General features: G+C 44.0%; 1 protein-coding gene across 4 annotated transcripts; it reads left to right on the top strand.

Annotated features, from left to right (window-relative positions):
• Positions 1-784: 784 nt before the first annotated feature.
• Positions 785-11,186, top strand: LOC144597277 (uncharacterized). Of its 4 annotated transcripts, none has more exons than XM_078406404.1 (4): positions 785-1,095; positions 1,316-1,433; positions 5,707-5,892; positions 9,768-11,186. In XM_078406404.1, the coding sequence occupies exons 1-4, from the start codon at positions 1,048-1,050 to the stop codon at positions 9,833-9,835; spliced, it is 420 nt and encodes a 139-aa protein (XP_078262530.1). In that variant the 5' UTR covers positions 785-1,047; the 3' UTR covers positions 9,836-11,186. The 4 variants fall into 4 exon arrangements, 2 of the variants coding, with proteins under 2 accessions (XP_078262530.1, XP_078262531.1); XM_078406405.1 differs by having other exon boundaries at positions 796-1,095; positions 1,316-1,429; XR_013547716.1 differs by lacking the exons at positions 785-1,095; positions 1,316-1,433 and adding an exon at positions 2,808-3,235.
• Positions 11,187-15,921: the final 4,735 nt, after the last annotated feature.

Here is a 15,921-nt window from a genome sequence, read left to right as displayed (position 1 = left end):
CGTCCCCCGGACACAACAACCTCCTGCCCGCGGTTCCGGGCACAAAGCGAGCCACAGTTACAGTTACAGCTACAACAGTTACAGTTGCAGCCCTTGAGCACGAACAGCACCCAGAGGGTAACTAACCTTGTTGAAGCCATAGATGCAGCTGCAATGTAAATCAACTTGCATTAGGCACTGCTTTACCTTCTGACATATTGATCACCCCCAAGAAAAAAAACATTTTCCAGAGGTGTAAAAATGACTGTTCCAAATGTCAGTTCCACGAATTTGGTGATATTCCTGTTTCTTTAGGTCCCTTCATTAAGACATTAGTTGTCTTAATGAAAAAGGCTTGTTGGTTCATGTCAGTAACACAGTAACCATTAGTCTGAAGAAGGGTCTCGACCCAGAACGTTACCCGTTCCTTCTCTCCAGAGATGCTGAGTTATTCCAGCTTTTTGTGATTATCTTCCTGTTTCTTTAGGCTACTGTTCTGAGCCTCGCGTTATCTGAGGACTTCGATCTAACTTTGTGTCAATTAAGTAAAAATCCAAGTAATATTAGTCTGACAGAGTGCAAACCCGGGTTTTCACCTCACTGTGTTCCAAGTGACCATCCAGTATTGACACAAAGTGCTGCAGTAACTCAGCGGGACAGGCAGCAGCATCTCTGGAGAGAAGGGATAGGTAACCTTTTGGGTCGGGGCCCTTCTTCACAGCTCCTTCTTCAGACTCTGAAGAAGGGTCTTGACCCATTCCTTCTCTCCAGAGATGCTGCTGCCTGTCCCGCAGAGTTACTGCAGCTTTTTGTGTCACCCTTCTTCAGACTCCAGTGTTGTGCTATTCCCATTTCGCAGCACCTCCAATGTCATTTGCATTGCCAGCGCTCCTCCAAATGTTTCATAAATGCTGGGAGAATACCTGGTTTCACCAAACCCTCAGGAATGTGTCCAAATTTCACCCCTTGACCCCAAGCAAACCAATTCACCCTTTCCCCGCACTGTCTCAGTGATCTCACCCGCATTGGGCGGCGAGCATTGGACGTCTGCTGCTGCCTTGGCAACAAATGAACACAGGAGTTAAAGTCAGACCAAGTTCAGCTCCTGGAAACCAGGTACGTTAGAACAAGTACAATCCTTGCAAACAGCCTCGGGGTGAACTCGCCTTGACCGCCACAGGCAAGCTATAAACATTCTCCCCAACACCCCAAGGCTGGCAATGCAGCGGCCGGAGAGGAGGGGGCATGGGGTGAGGATTGGTGGGAAACGCGGGTGTAACATTGCACAGATTTATCCTCGCTGCAATTCACCAGCTGCACTGGGCTGTGGTTCTAGGGACAAGAATGGATGCAAGTTTTGAGGGAGACTGGAAGCTGCACGCACGGCTGGGCTGGGAGAGGCTTCAAACCTGCATCAGCGGCGCCAAGCAACGCAAGTCTGAAAGCGCAGGTAGGTAGGTAGGACACGCCGAGCTTTTGAAAGTGATATCTGATCGCTCTGAAGGGCAGACAGAGCAATGGGAAGAAAAACTATTCTGTTCAACAATAGTAGCATCCCATTAGGGGGGGGGGGGGAGAGGGGGAGAAGGGGGGAGGGGGGAGAAGGGAGAAGGGAGGGGGGGTGGACGTGAGGGGGGGAGAGGGGTGGGGAGGGCAAGGCAGGGGGATGGGGGGAAGGGATGGGGGGAGGGCAGGGGGGAGGGGGGAGGGCAGGGGGGAGGGGGGAGGGCAGGGGGGAGGGCAGGGGGGAGGGCAGGGGGGAGGGCAGGGGGGAGGGGGGAGGGCAGGGGGGAGGGGGAAGGGGGGAGGGGGATGGGTCCCAACCCTCTTCGTCCCGTTTACCCCAGGCAACTTTTCAAAAGTAAGTTTCCCCCACCCTGTTTTGTTCAGTAATTTGCGTTTCCACTTCTACAATAATAAAGCAACCGACAAAGGGGAAAATTTAAAATACTGTTTTTAACATTATTATTCAATGTTCAGATAGCACTAGGCTGGGCTTTCAGTGCAGCGGGCCCGGGCCAGGCTGGTCTTCGCCTTCTTCTGTCGTATGTCTTTTGGGCCTGCAGCTCCGTTGAGACGAGCCAGGCCAACGTGTCATCGTTCAGGTCAATCAGACCTCGTTCACCATTCGGTGACCAGTATTTGGGGCAACTGGTGACTATGTCTTCTCCCATCAGCCCGTCTCTGGCTCCCTCCCTCCCTCCCTCCCTCCCTCCCTCCCGGCGGCGGCGGCGGCGTTTTTCCGAGCGTCCCGACACCTCTCCCCGTTCCTGTGCTCCTCGCTCCTCCAGGCTTGGCGCCCCTGCTCCGCGCCTCGCTTCCTGCGGCTCTTCGGCCCCTCGCCGCTCCTGCTGTCCCTCCAGCCCTTCTCCCCGCTCGCCATCTCCGTCAGCCGGGCTCCGCTTCCACTTGGCCGGCGTTCAACACTCGAGGCTGGGGCCGCCGAGCAGATCCGTGGCTTGGTCCGGCTCCGCCTCCGCCTCGGCTCCCAGCCCGGCTCTCGCTGCTGCTCGGCCTCCGCTGCCGATCGGCCTCTCCCCGGCTCCTGTTCCTCCTCCTCTTCGGGCTCGACACTCCACTCCTCCTCAACTCGTCTTCACCGCCTCCTCCTCCAAGACCGTCCAGCACGGCACCCGGGACCCTCGCCCTCAGGCCCCGGTGGGTCGCCAACCTCCAGCGCTCGCTACTTCTGCCCCTGCAGACCCTCCAGGTCCCTCGGCTCGGGTTCTTCCCGCTGCTCCTCTCCCAGCTCGCTCAACCCCCTCCTTTCCTCCTCCACCTCCTCCTCCTCTTCTGCTATACATCTTCTGCAGGTAGTCTCTCAGTGACCAACTCTCAGTCAGTATCAGGGAAACGTGATAGAAGTACACAGGGTTATGAAAGATATAGAAAGGGTCGACAATCAGAACCTTTCATTTAATTTAGTTTAGAGATACAGTGTGGAAACAGTTCCCACTGTCCACCGAGTCCACTCCGACCATCGATCACCCATACACTAGTTCCATGTCATCCTACTTGTGCATCCAACACCCTGGGGGCAATTTACAGACCTGCACGTCTTTGGAATGTGGGAGGAAACTGGAACACCCGGACAAAACTCGGACAAAACCCACACAATCACAGGAACAATGTAAAAACTCAGTACAGATAGCACCCGTAGTCAGGATCGAACACGGATCTCTGGCACTGCGAGGTAGCAGCTTTACCACTGTGCTGCCCAAAGCAAAAATTCTTCCCTAGAGGGCGTGGCTTTACGGTAAGAAGGGCAAAGTTTAAAGGAGATATGGATCACGTCAGGCAAAGAGATGAGTTTAACTCCGCATCATTTGTACAGTGGACATTGTGTGCTATACCTTTGTATTACATTAATATGTTCTATGTACACTTTTCCAGCAATGATTGGTCGGTATTTCGTGATTCTCATATTTGGTAGTTTTCTCTGGTGTTCAGCTCCAAAGGCAACAGAGGTATTAAAGAGGCTATCTATCACAGTTCCTCCTCCAGAAACAAATATGCAAAGGAAGACTAGGTGAAGATACTTTCATAGTGCTCATTCCCTTTCAACAGAGGTTATTTCACCAATTGAATCTATGGGTTTTGGAGCAAGTCCTTCAATTGGCTTTGCCTGTGACCTTTACACTTATAACTTAGCCATTAACAGCCAGACCGCTTCCCATTCTCAGTTTATACCTCACGCTATCTCGGCAAGGCCAGCAAGGACAAATCACACCCTGGCCACTCCCTCTTCTCCCCTCACCCATCGGGCAAAAGGTATAGAAGTGTGAAAGCGCACACCACCAGATTCAGGGACAGTTTCATCCCAGCTGTTATCAGGCAACTGAATCATCTGACCGCAACCAAAGAGCAGTCCTTAACTACTATCTTTGATCAGACTTTACTGGATTTATCTTGCACTCAACGTTATTCCCTTATCATGTGTCTGTGCCCTGTGAATGGCTCGATTGTAATATCATATCATATCATATCATATATATACAGCCGGAAACAGGCCTTTTCGGCCCTCCAAGTCCGTGCCGCCCAGTGATCCCCGTACATTAACACTATCCTACACCCACTAGGGACAATTTTTAAAAATTTTTTTTACATTTACCCAGCCAATTAACCTACATACCTGTACGTCTTTGGAGTGTGGGAGGAAACCGAAGATCTCGGAGAAAACCCACGCAGGTCACGGGGAGAACGTACAAACTCCTTACAGTGCAGCACCCGCAGTCAGGATCGAACCTGAGTCTCCGGCGCTACATTCGCTGTAAAGCAGCAACTCTACCGCTGCGCTACCGTGCCGCCCAAATAATCATGTATTGTCTATCCGCTGACAGGTTAGCATGCAACAAAAACGTTTCATTGTACCTCGGTACACATGACAATAAACTAAACTGAATTTATGCTACCACTCACTATGAGCTATTTCAGTCCAACTCCAACACCAATTTTAATTGCTTTTATGCTTTCTAGCTTTCTATAACATTGCCAAGGAGAGATTGCCAGAGTGTGTTGGAACCAGACGATCTGGCTGCATAGGGAGCTTTGCTATTTGGCACAGTCTGAACCCACAACATCAATTCTGTTGTTTTAGTTTCTTTTATTTCTGAAAGTTTTACTATTAAAACTTCTTAATAGTTTGAATAACTTAGTTAGTAGTTAGTTAGAGTCCCTCAGCGGGTCCGGCAGCATCTCTGGAGAAAATGGATAGGTGACATTTCAGATTGTGATCCTTCTTTAAATTCATAAATGGTTCTTTTTTTTGTTGGGTCGGGGATCAAAATTGATTAGTCATAGAGTAATACAGCACAGAAATAGGCCCTTCAGCCCAACTTGCCCATGCCAACTAAAATGCCCCATCTACACTAGTCCCACCTGCCTGCATTTGGCCCATATCCCTCTACATCTTTCCTATCCATATACCTCTACATTCTCTCAGCATTCACCCTCTCTATACCTCTTGCGATTTTATACACCTCTATAACATCCTCGCTTATCCTCCAGCACCATGCAATGAAGTCCTAGCTCGCCCAACCTCTCCTTATAGCGCAGGCCCTCATGTCCAGGCAGCATCCTCGTAATGACTGTTTTTTGACCTTGGCTAGAAGACATCGATGCTGTCGTTGACCATCCTGGCTGCTCACAAACCTCTCAAAAACCTGCTTCCAGCGAGCAAGTCTGTGCCATGAGAGTGTTTGAACCACAGAGAGGTTAGGTTATTTTAGTCTGATCATACATCAGACACACAGAGCCAACAAAGACTCTTTAAGGACTGAAGGCATGTTGATTAAGTAACTTAAGACAGACAGTTAACTAATCAACAGTTTAGAATTACCACAAAGGCATTTTTGACAAATTATTCCACTTATCAGAAGAATATGCCTGTTATCTCCATTAACCACTAATATTTGATTGAAAAATGTTACATAATTATAGTTTTAATGTGACATCAATCCATTTTAATCTGTCACAGTAATCATTTTCATCATTTTTAGAAGTAGCTATTAATAGGCTGGAGCCTCTTGACAATTTTAATATATACTGGAATCTTAGTGGAAGATGTGTAACATGAAAGAATATTATCAGGACCAGTAAAGTCTAGAGTTAGCCGATCACAGACATTTGAAGTGGAATATTAAGCATTCAGCATAAACGCCCAAGTTTATTTACCTACGTTGATTTCCATCTCAATTATCTCGTTTTCAATTCCTAACCTTTCACCAGGTCACAATAAAGTGAACAGTTCGCTGTGTGTACGATCTAAATCCGCCCCTGTCACTCATAGTACAAACAACGGCCAGGTGCAAATGAATCGCAGGGCAGTTTGTTTTGTGAAAAAGACACCGAAGTATCATCTCCATAGAAGGCACAACATAAAGTACTGGTATGAAGAACCAACCATCGGCATGGGTAAGTGACGGGGCATTACTATGTTTTTAAAATTTAGATAGAATATTAGTATCAAATTCCTTGGGATCATAGGGAGAATAAATCCGTCATTACCCAAAACAAATTGAACCACAACTGGCCTCTATGTGCAAATACATTTGCCACTTTTCATAAAACCATAAGTTATAAGAGCAGAATTAGGCCAATCGGCCCATCAAGTCTCCTCCGCCATTCAATCATGGCTGATCTATCTTTCCCTCTCAACCCCATTCTCCTGCCTTCTCCCTATAACCCTGACACCTGTACTAATCAAGAATTTCTTGCCTCCTTCCAGCAATGAATGCTGCCACTTGGACTGTTAAAATGAGTTTCCTTGTGACTCCTGGCAATCAGAATGGTGGAGATGTAGGGGGAGGTTACTCCTCTTCAAATTAAGATTAAACCAGAATTACAGGGTTGAAAATGTATCTCGCATCTGAAAAGTATGTACATCATTTTTGCTGAAAACAACAGTAGGGAGAAAAGGATTACTTATGTGCATGGTACAAATAAAGGAAAGAACAAACATGATACCTCTTGCATAAACTAAATGAACAAAAGCCTCAGTTATCATACCATGAAACCAGAAACCTAAAAGTCAGAGAAGGATTGTTGTGGGGCTGTTGGCATGGCTACGGGCAGTTAACATTTGTGTTGCTTCCAAAAAATGGGCAGGTGGAAATTATACTCATACTATCCAGCCTATCTACTGTTGTTGGACTCAATCTCTTTAGATGTCAACAGTGCTGCCACTTCCCAACATCTTCATCGTACAAACGCAACCTGACATACGTAAGGTTGCGCCCCACAGACTCTTGCATACGTCAGATGTTACGTAAGTCAAAAGACCCATGGGGAGCTCCAATGCAGAGGACACGGGGGAGCTCCCACGCGGAGACCACAGGGGGAGCTCTGACGTGGAGATCACAGAGGGAGCTCCAATGTGGAGACCGTTAGGAGAGCTCCGACGTGGAGACCATTGGGGGAGCTCCGATGTGGGGACCACGTGGGAGCATCCATGGGAACAGTGGACTGGCTTGCAGAAACGACCATATGCGATGGCAGTAGCGCACTGCCACCGAGATGCGCAACTCGGAAATAAAGCAGTTGCGCATCTCGGTGGCAGTGCGCTACTTTACAATAAATTGCCCATTATATAAGTGTTTGTACTTCCATGTTGCCAAGTGCTAGGCAGCCTCCTTTGGCCAATTGGCTACTGTGAATTTATGGCAAGTCAGTGATGGCTTCCATGTAAATACCTGAAGAAACCTCCTGTGAAAAGTGGGAGGAGAACCGAGTTTTCTGAATTATGGCTATTAACAGGAAATTCTGAATACTTACCACTCGGGACAGACAGGGAGGCTTGAAACATTAATTATGTTTCTCCCTCCCTGCTAAGGCTGCCAAACTTGCTAAGTTTTTCCAACACTTCTTGCTTTTCTTTCAAATTTCCAGTAATCACATTTTTGAAAACATTTATTCAACAGATGATCTATTCTTCACACTGGAGCTATTATTACATATTGATATTTTATCTTTTGGACCATTTAGGTAATTTTCCAAAGGAAATCACTGGTTGCCGACAACAATTTTTTCCCCCCATAAACTCCTGCCAGATTCTAAGGTGTTGCATAAATGTTGTAGTTGTGGGATTGAATTACTAGCGACCTTGATTAATAATGTGTTTTTCCTCAGGCATTGATATTGAACCCACCAAGAGCAATCGCTCTATTTAATGACTCTTTTATCTCTATTCATTTCCTTCAAGTAAAAGTGTTGCTGAATGAATCCAACCAGTTTCAAGCTGTGCTGTTCTTCCTGAAGAAAAATTCTTTGAGTAAGCCCATCCCCGACTTTCTCTTCTGTAACGTTGTCAACAACGTTGGTCTTATCTTTTGTTTAATGCTGAGCTGGGAAATTTTATGCATATTCCTCTCAATTTTCATCCATTTCTTGGCTTCATGAAGATTCTTCTACTTTCTTCCTGTAATTAAGCAATTTCTAAACACATATCTACTTATCAAAACACCTCTCCCTCACCTCTATCCACCTATCACACAACTTAGATTTTTAAGGAGCTTGACAGACAGAATGCAACTTGGAAATTTTCCCCGACTAAAGTCCAGGAAACAGAGATTGAGATGGAGTAAGATCTTTATAACTGAGACGAGATGAAATTTCTTTACTAAGAGGACAGTGAAGCTCTGGAATTCTCTACCCTGGAAGGTTGTGGCAGGTCAGTCATTATATTCATTTGACTAAAAGATTGATAGGGTTCTGTCATGTAGGGTATTGAGGAATATAGGAATAGCGATAATGCTGTGAGATGATACTGGAAATAAAAATCACCCATGACATTGATGAATGGTAGAGTAGCCTCGAAGGGCCTGATGACCTCTCTTGCTCCTAATTCTTATGCTCTGTAGTTACACTGATCCTCATTTTCCATCTTACAACTTCTGTCATATTGTCCTATTTTCTTTACTGACAATGAGATCTGAACACTAAATCCACCTTGGCCTGTGCTCTTATGAGAGATTGTTTCCAGATTCACTGCACCCAATAACTTTTCAACTACTCTCTCCCTCGCCCCCTCTGGCATTTTTCCATTCAACCAAAAGAGCTGCAATGTCTTCTCTCATCACGATTCTTGAATGCATACCCTTAATATTTTATCGGTGCACTGTGGCGGCTTGATTGTAATCATGTATAGTCTTTTCTGTGACTGGATAGCATGCAACAAAAGCTGTTCACTGTACCTACAACAATATACCTGTGACAATAATAAACTCTATCTATGAAAGGCAACAACTTATTCCTCCAACCTCATCTACTGTGTCCGCTGTTCCACGTGCGGACTCTAAAATATCGGCGAGACCAAGCGCAGGCTCGGTGATCATTTCGCTGAACACCTCCACTCAGTCTGCCTAAACCTACCTGATCGCCCAGTTGCTAAACACTTAAACTCTCCCTCCCTTTCCCATACTGACCTTTCATTCCTGGGCCTCCTCCACTCCTCCACTGTCAGAATGAGGCCCAGCGCAAATCGGAGGAACAGCACCTGATATTTTGCTTGGGTAGCTGACACCCCAGCAGTATGATTATTGACTTCTCTAGCTTCAAGCAACCCTTGCTTTCCCTCTCTCGCTATCCCTCAGCCTTCCCAATTCTCCCATCAGTCTTACTGTCTCTGCCTACATTCTACAGACTTTACGAGGATGTTGCCAGGAGTTGAGGGCCTGAGCTATGGGGAGAGATTGGGCAGGCTCGGACTTCATTCTTTGAATCGCCGAAGGACGAGGGGTGATCTTATAGAGGCGAATAAGATCATGCAAGAGTAAATGCACAGTCTTTTACCCTGTGTATGGGAATCAAGAATAAGGAGACATAGATTTCAGGTGAGAGGGGCAAGATTCAATAGGAACTTGAGGGTCAACTTTTTCCACTCAGAGTTGAGTGTGGTGGGTGTAAGGAACAAGCTGTCAGAGGAAGTAGTTGAGGCAGGTACTATAACAACCCTTAAAATAAATTTAGACAAGTACATGGATAGGAAAGAATTGGAGAGATATGGGCAAAACATGGGTAGGTGGTTCTAGTGTAGATGGGACATCTTGGTCGGTGTGGATAAGTTGGGCTGAAGGGCCTGTTTAAGTGCTGTATGAGTCTATGCCTCTATTCATTTAAGATCTCGCACATTTCAGCCTTCAGCTATCTCCTAATGTATCCCAAACTTAGATTAATTTATAATTAACGATCCAAGTTCTCCATTGTTGGAGAATTCTTTGAAATCATTGCATATTTATTACTCTTTCCTGAGGCACTTTAAGAACAAAAGCTCTGCTGTTTGTATGAAACAGGAAAAAAGCCTCAGACAATGGGGACGTATGGAACTTTCCTGGGAATATGTGACCCCTTACGGAAATGAAACCAAGCACCGAACACGAGAAAATAGCACGGCAACAAGGAAGGCCAGAATCATGGGAATATCTGTACGGGACCATTATTACTATTGTGATGCACAATTCTTCCTCCTATATATACTTTAAACCATGCTGGAAAATTTTGAATTTGAAAGAATAATGCATACAACTGTAGTGTGTACAAGTTATTTAGATTGACAGAAAATGATATTTAATGGAAACGGAACACTGATCGACTCATAAGACCATCCTGTTGCAATGTAATGAGCATCCTGTTGCATGTACCTAATGAAGGTGACTCCGACAAAAGGTGGCTAACATCTAAAACAATAAGGGCAATATACAAATGGAAACACTACCACCTCGGAGTTTCCTCCAAAGTCCACACTATCTTGACTTGTTCCTCCATTACCTCTGGTTCAGCATCAAAATTTAGCCCGTCTAAAGCTAAACGATAAGAAGCTTTACGACGAGATGGCTGTTTCAATGCACACTGGTGAAGAACAGCAAATAATGACATCATTAACTATTGTCTGGCAATAAATGTCTTGCGAGCAATGACATAACTCCCACTGTTTAAAAGTCACAAGAAAGATTTGAGAGATAATATTTTGGGCTAAAATTGTAGGGCACTGATTTGGAGAAAGACACGTACTCAATGTGGTGTACCAAAAATTGGGTTCATATTGCTTTTGAAATTATGCTTTTTTGACCTTAACATAGCACAACTGTGGAAGAAAAATTCATATCCTTCCTTACTTAATTTTGATTGGAATTAAACAAGGTAACGAAAGGGTGCTTGGATGTGACAATTGGCATCTCTCATTGACCAGGTGCAGAAGAGGTTCGTGGGAATCGGCAAAGTAAGAGTAGACGTATTACCTCTTGTCTGGGAATGTGTTGAAGGATGGGTGTAAATGTAAACATGAAATAGTAGAAGTGATAATGAAGCTTGTTTTCCTTATGAGAGGTGACAGTAGACCACCTGGCCCCCCTACCGCTAGTGGCGTAGAAATGTTACTGTAAATGTGGGGCTTGTGATTGGCTCGGCGAGGGGAGGCTGGCACGGGCCACCTAAAAGGTGAGATAGAATAATGTCAAGATGCCCTTGTATTTTGTTTGACTTGTATTAACCATTTGTTTTTGAATAAGATTAACATAAACAAAAAGTATGTTATGACCAATAAAATAGTTGGTAGCCATGTATTGATAGAATATTTTCGTAGAGTAGTATCTAACAAAAGATAAAAGTTGTTTACTACACAGTATAACTGTCGGCTAATTCTGCTGTGAAGTCAGAGAATTGGTGAGCAGTTTATGCCACCATCTCTCAATGATATCATGCAATAAAGTCTCTTGAAGCAAACCTGTGAAGTCTCCGCTTTTCATTTTCCTTTAATTTCTCTCTAAATTAATTTCTTCCACAATAACTTAACATAGAAAGAATGGAAATATTGGGAGTGGACTCACCAAGAACAACGTTTGAGTGGCACCGTTATTTAGTTTGGGTTTGAACTTGATAGTAATAGCCACTGTAGTAATAAATTTACTGCTTTCTTAAATTCAGAACATTACATTTTACAAAAATATACCCATTTACTTTGAAATCATATTTGAAAAATATTACTTTACCTCGCTCGTTATGTCTCGGGTTCAAGAATTTAAATTTTACAAAAGTGTACCCCTTGGTCGGAAGGGTCTCGACCCAAAACGTCACCTGTTCCTTCTCTCCAGAGATGCTGCCCGCCCCGCTGAGTTACTCCAGCATTTTGTGACGATCTTTGGTTTAAACCAGCATCTGCGGTTCCTTCCTCCACACATACCCATTCACTTTTTGAAATTATATAACTTTTTTGGGTCTCAAGTTGAAGAATTTACATTTTAAAATATAAAGGTTGCCATGTTAGTACAAGCTAAACACATAGTCTTTCTGCAGAATAGTATTTCTGCAGAATATCTTAAATTAGAGTAAAAAAGTATTCAAAAGCACTGTACCTTGTTGTCTGGTTTGCTTAGTTTAGAGATACAGCTTGGAAATAAGCCCTGCACCCCATGCCGACCAGCAATCGCCGGTGATTACTTCTATCATACACACGAGGGACAATTTGCAGAAGCCAATTAAACTACAAACCTGCACATCTTTGGAATGTTCAAGGAAACCAGAGCATCCAGAGGAAGCCCATACAGTCACAGGGAGAATGTACAAACCCCACACAGACAGCACCCCGTATTCAAGATCGAACTCAGGTCTCCGGGTAAGGTAGTAACTTTACCACTGCCGCTATTTTAGATTTTATTATAACATGGTTGAATTTGCCTTAATATTCACTTAATTGAGTCAAACTCCCTTGTGAAAATTAATTCAGTGATTCTGTATCCTGATGGGAGTCAGACCTTGCAGGAATGAGAACAGCAATAATGTGCTTGTGACCAAACAATTCCAGAGAGCTGCCTGTGGTGGCTCATTCTAGTTATCTGTGGCTGTGCACTGCTGCTTGGAATCTGCTGAAGAACAGATGTAATGTAGCCAAAGATAGACACATGTAATGTAGCCAACCTGTCCTTTCACCGCGATCTCACCGGCAAATCCAGGGGGTTTCCATAACTTCCTGAGTTGAGGGGCTGAAGGCACTTCCTATCTGGCTCCTCAGCTTTAAAGGCACAGTACCATTCACCTGAATGAAGTTGCTAATCTTTTATGCGAAAATGGCACCTTGTTTTTATATATAATTTAATTAACGTTAATATTTATAATATTAATTTTTCGATTTTGATTTTGAACCTTGCTGTAAATTTTGTAAATTGGAACACAAATTAAATTCTCACAAGGACAAAACAAAATAATTGAGATAAGATCCAATATGCAGGTATTTATAGTTATTAGTAATTAAAATTAATATTAAACTCTCCAAAGCAAATGAATATTGCGGGATATTTGAGGTCAGAACAGGCAGAGATCAGGAGAAAGTCTTGATCGGGAAAAGTTTGAACATTGATTTCTCAAACTTCAAGTAACCTCTGCACCTCTGCATTCCCTCCTTTCCTCCCCCCCCCCCCCCCCCACCCCAAATCATCCTACTAATCCACTGATCGCATCCCTGTATCCCTTTGTTATCACCTCTAACCTCAGCCAACAATGGACTCCACCCCTCCTTGTTCATCTATCACCGGCCCTGATTTCTTCTGGCCTTTTCCTACCTCCAGTTCCTCCCCCTCCCCAACCTCTACTTTGTCTGAAGAAGGGTTATGATCCGAAACATCACTCATCTAATTTCTCCAGAGGTTGTGCCTGACCCGCTGAGTTACTCCAGCAATTTGTGTCTATCTTCAGGAGGACGTATAATGCAGTTTAGTCCCTTCTCACCACCTAACTATCTCAGTGCATTTCCAATAGGGAGTTTTAAAAAATATTTATTTTATGAGGAAAAATGGACTGATTCTCCATTTTGTTCTCTTATGATTGTGAATGGCATTTTGAGAACTTCCTTCCAGGGATTTTAAGCATAATTATTTTGTTCCACTTTTCACTATTTATTTCACCAGCGGATTTATTCTATCTTGATTCTCCAATGGTCTCCAGTTTCCTGATATCCGAACTTTTAAGTGTGGCTATTGATTTTATTTCTGTTTCCGATCATGGACTGTGGAACTCCCTTGGACGTATTCCAGAGATTATCCGGTCATAAAAAATGGAAGCTTAATGAGTAGCTCCCTAAGGATCCCTGCAAGTGAGAAAGATATATAAGGTATTCCAAAAAAAGCTTAGATATTAATGACATACTTGGGACATTGGCAGCTTTGCTTTGGGAGACAGGGGATTAATTTTAGACAGAGAAAAGCAATCCATGACAGCCAATCCTCCTTAGAGGAGAGCAAAATATATAATGTTCAGATATAAAGTATGTAACAATTTTTCAACCAAAGCTCTCCAAGGAGTTCAGTGACCCAGTTATGGTGCAACTTTTGTATAAATGCAATTTTGTTAAACTTAAGAGAGTTGCTGAAGCGATGATGCTTGTGGTGGTGTGAGAGGCCAAGAGCAACTCAAGGAGTTGGTGTCACATTACTCTGTGGCTTCAGAATAGCAACTATGACAATGAACACTCTTAGATGTTTTTTAGATAATTTGTTTGGACGCTTGGCAACTTAAAGTTTGTAATAGTAGAAACTAATAGTCAAATCTTTTTTTTTGAGGGGTGGGGGGCTCATGTTAACAATGAAACCACTCAAACAATTCATCTTGCTTCACCCCGAGAGTGGAGCTAACAAATGATGCCACTGATAGACACAAAGTGCTGGTGTAACTCAGCGGGCCAGGCAGCATCTCTGGAGAAAAAGGATGGGTGATGTTTCGGATCTGGACCCTTCTTCAGACTGAAGGTAGCGGTGTGCCCGGGAGGTGAGAAAAGACCAGTTTCAACCAGGGCAGGGCAGTGCCTGTTAGGTCCATTGTTGGCTAGGAAGGGCGTGATCTCAAGAGAAACAATGTGGAGAACTGCAAATTAGAGGAACACCACCTCATATATTGCTTGGGTAGTTGACAACCCAGTAGTATGGATATTGAATTCTCTAAATTTAAGGAACTTCATCTTACACTCCCCTCCACTGCCCCCTTACCCCTTTCCGCCACCCTAATCGTTTTATCAGTTCCGCAGTTCTCCACATTGTTTCTCTTGAGATGACACCACGAGAGATGCTGCCTGACCCGCTGTTATTCCAGCACTTTGTGCCTTTCTTTGGTGTAAACCAATGCCTGCAGTATCTTGTTTCTACAATGTGATAGCACTGTCAACTCCCCTAAACTGTGATCAGTCAGAAAGGAAATGCCATGTAATGATCCTATTACAATTAGCAAGTAGGCTAAAAGATAGATAGATAAAGATCGATATGTGGCGGGAGCGTGAGAAAGCCTGGAATGAAGGTGAGGAGCCAGGCAAATTCTATAGAGCCGCGACAGACAGACAGACAGTCAGACAGACAGACACAGACAGACAGACAGACAGACAGACAGACAGACAGACAGACAGACAGACAGACAGACAGACAGACAGACAGACAGACAGACAGACAGACAGACAGACAGACAGACAGACAGATAGATAATGAAAGAGATGGTCAACACAGAGGGAAAATATATGAGTGAGAAATTAGTGGCTCAATGACAATAAAATGATTATCAATAATATTTACCTATGCAATTGTATCGTTTCTTACTGTAGGGAGATTTAAAAAAAAATCTAAGCTTTGAAGCGGGCAAAGGCTTGGGAGTGGAGAAATGTCAGTAGAGCATCAAGAGAATATAGATGGAACTGGGCAATCCAGAGGAATTGATAGTGCTTAGACCAAGTAAGTCCAATTTAGAGACAACATATGATTTACATTGAAGATAGACACAAAGTGTTGGAGTAACTCAGCGGGTCATGCAGCATCTCTGGAAAAAAGGAATAGGTGATGTTTTGGGTTGAGACTCTTCTTCAGACTGAGAGTCAGGGGAGAGGGGCGCTAGAGGACTGAAAAGGTACAGATCAAATCAGAGTCGACACCGATCACTAAGGAAAGGTGGAACCCACAATGGTCAATTGTTGGCTGTGGAAGAGGTGATAATGAAAGGATGCGAACGGTGAAATCACGAGGACAACTCTGGTGGGGGAAGATCGGAGAGAGCAGGAATGCAAGGGTTACTTAATTAGAGAAATCAATATTCATACCGCTGGGTTATAAGCTGCCCAAATAAAATATATTTCTCTATTTTCAATTATGGGATCAGCGCACAAGGAGTTAAAAGCAGATTAAACGAAGCAGCGAAAGCTTGCACCCGCTCACCAAGAGCTTTTGTGATAATTGCACGAGTAGAAAGATTGTTCTGGAACAGATAGAAATGCATTAATCCTACTTTGTTCTTTTCAGCTTCGGTATGTTTATTCCTCTTCCATTTGATGAGATAATGGCTGACCTGATTGTCATCTCAACTCCACATGGCTGTCCAACTGTTGTAACTCCTCACTCCTCTTTATATCTACCTCTGCTTCAAATATATTCAATGGCTCTTTTTCCATCACTCTGAGGAAAAGATTCCTGAGAGAAAAAAATG

The sequence above is a fragment of the Rhinoraja longicauda genome, chromosome 10, assembly GCF_053455715.1.
Source record: "Rhinoraja longicauda isolate Sanriku21f chromosome 10, sRhiLon1.1, whole genome shotgun sequence".
Taxonomy (NCBI): Eukaryota; Metazoa; Chordata; class Chondrichthyes; order Rajiformes; family Arhynchobatidae; genus Rhinoraja; species Rhinoraja longicauda.
This window is presented reverse-complemented; position numbering and strand designations above follow the sequence as displayed.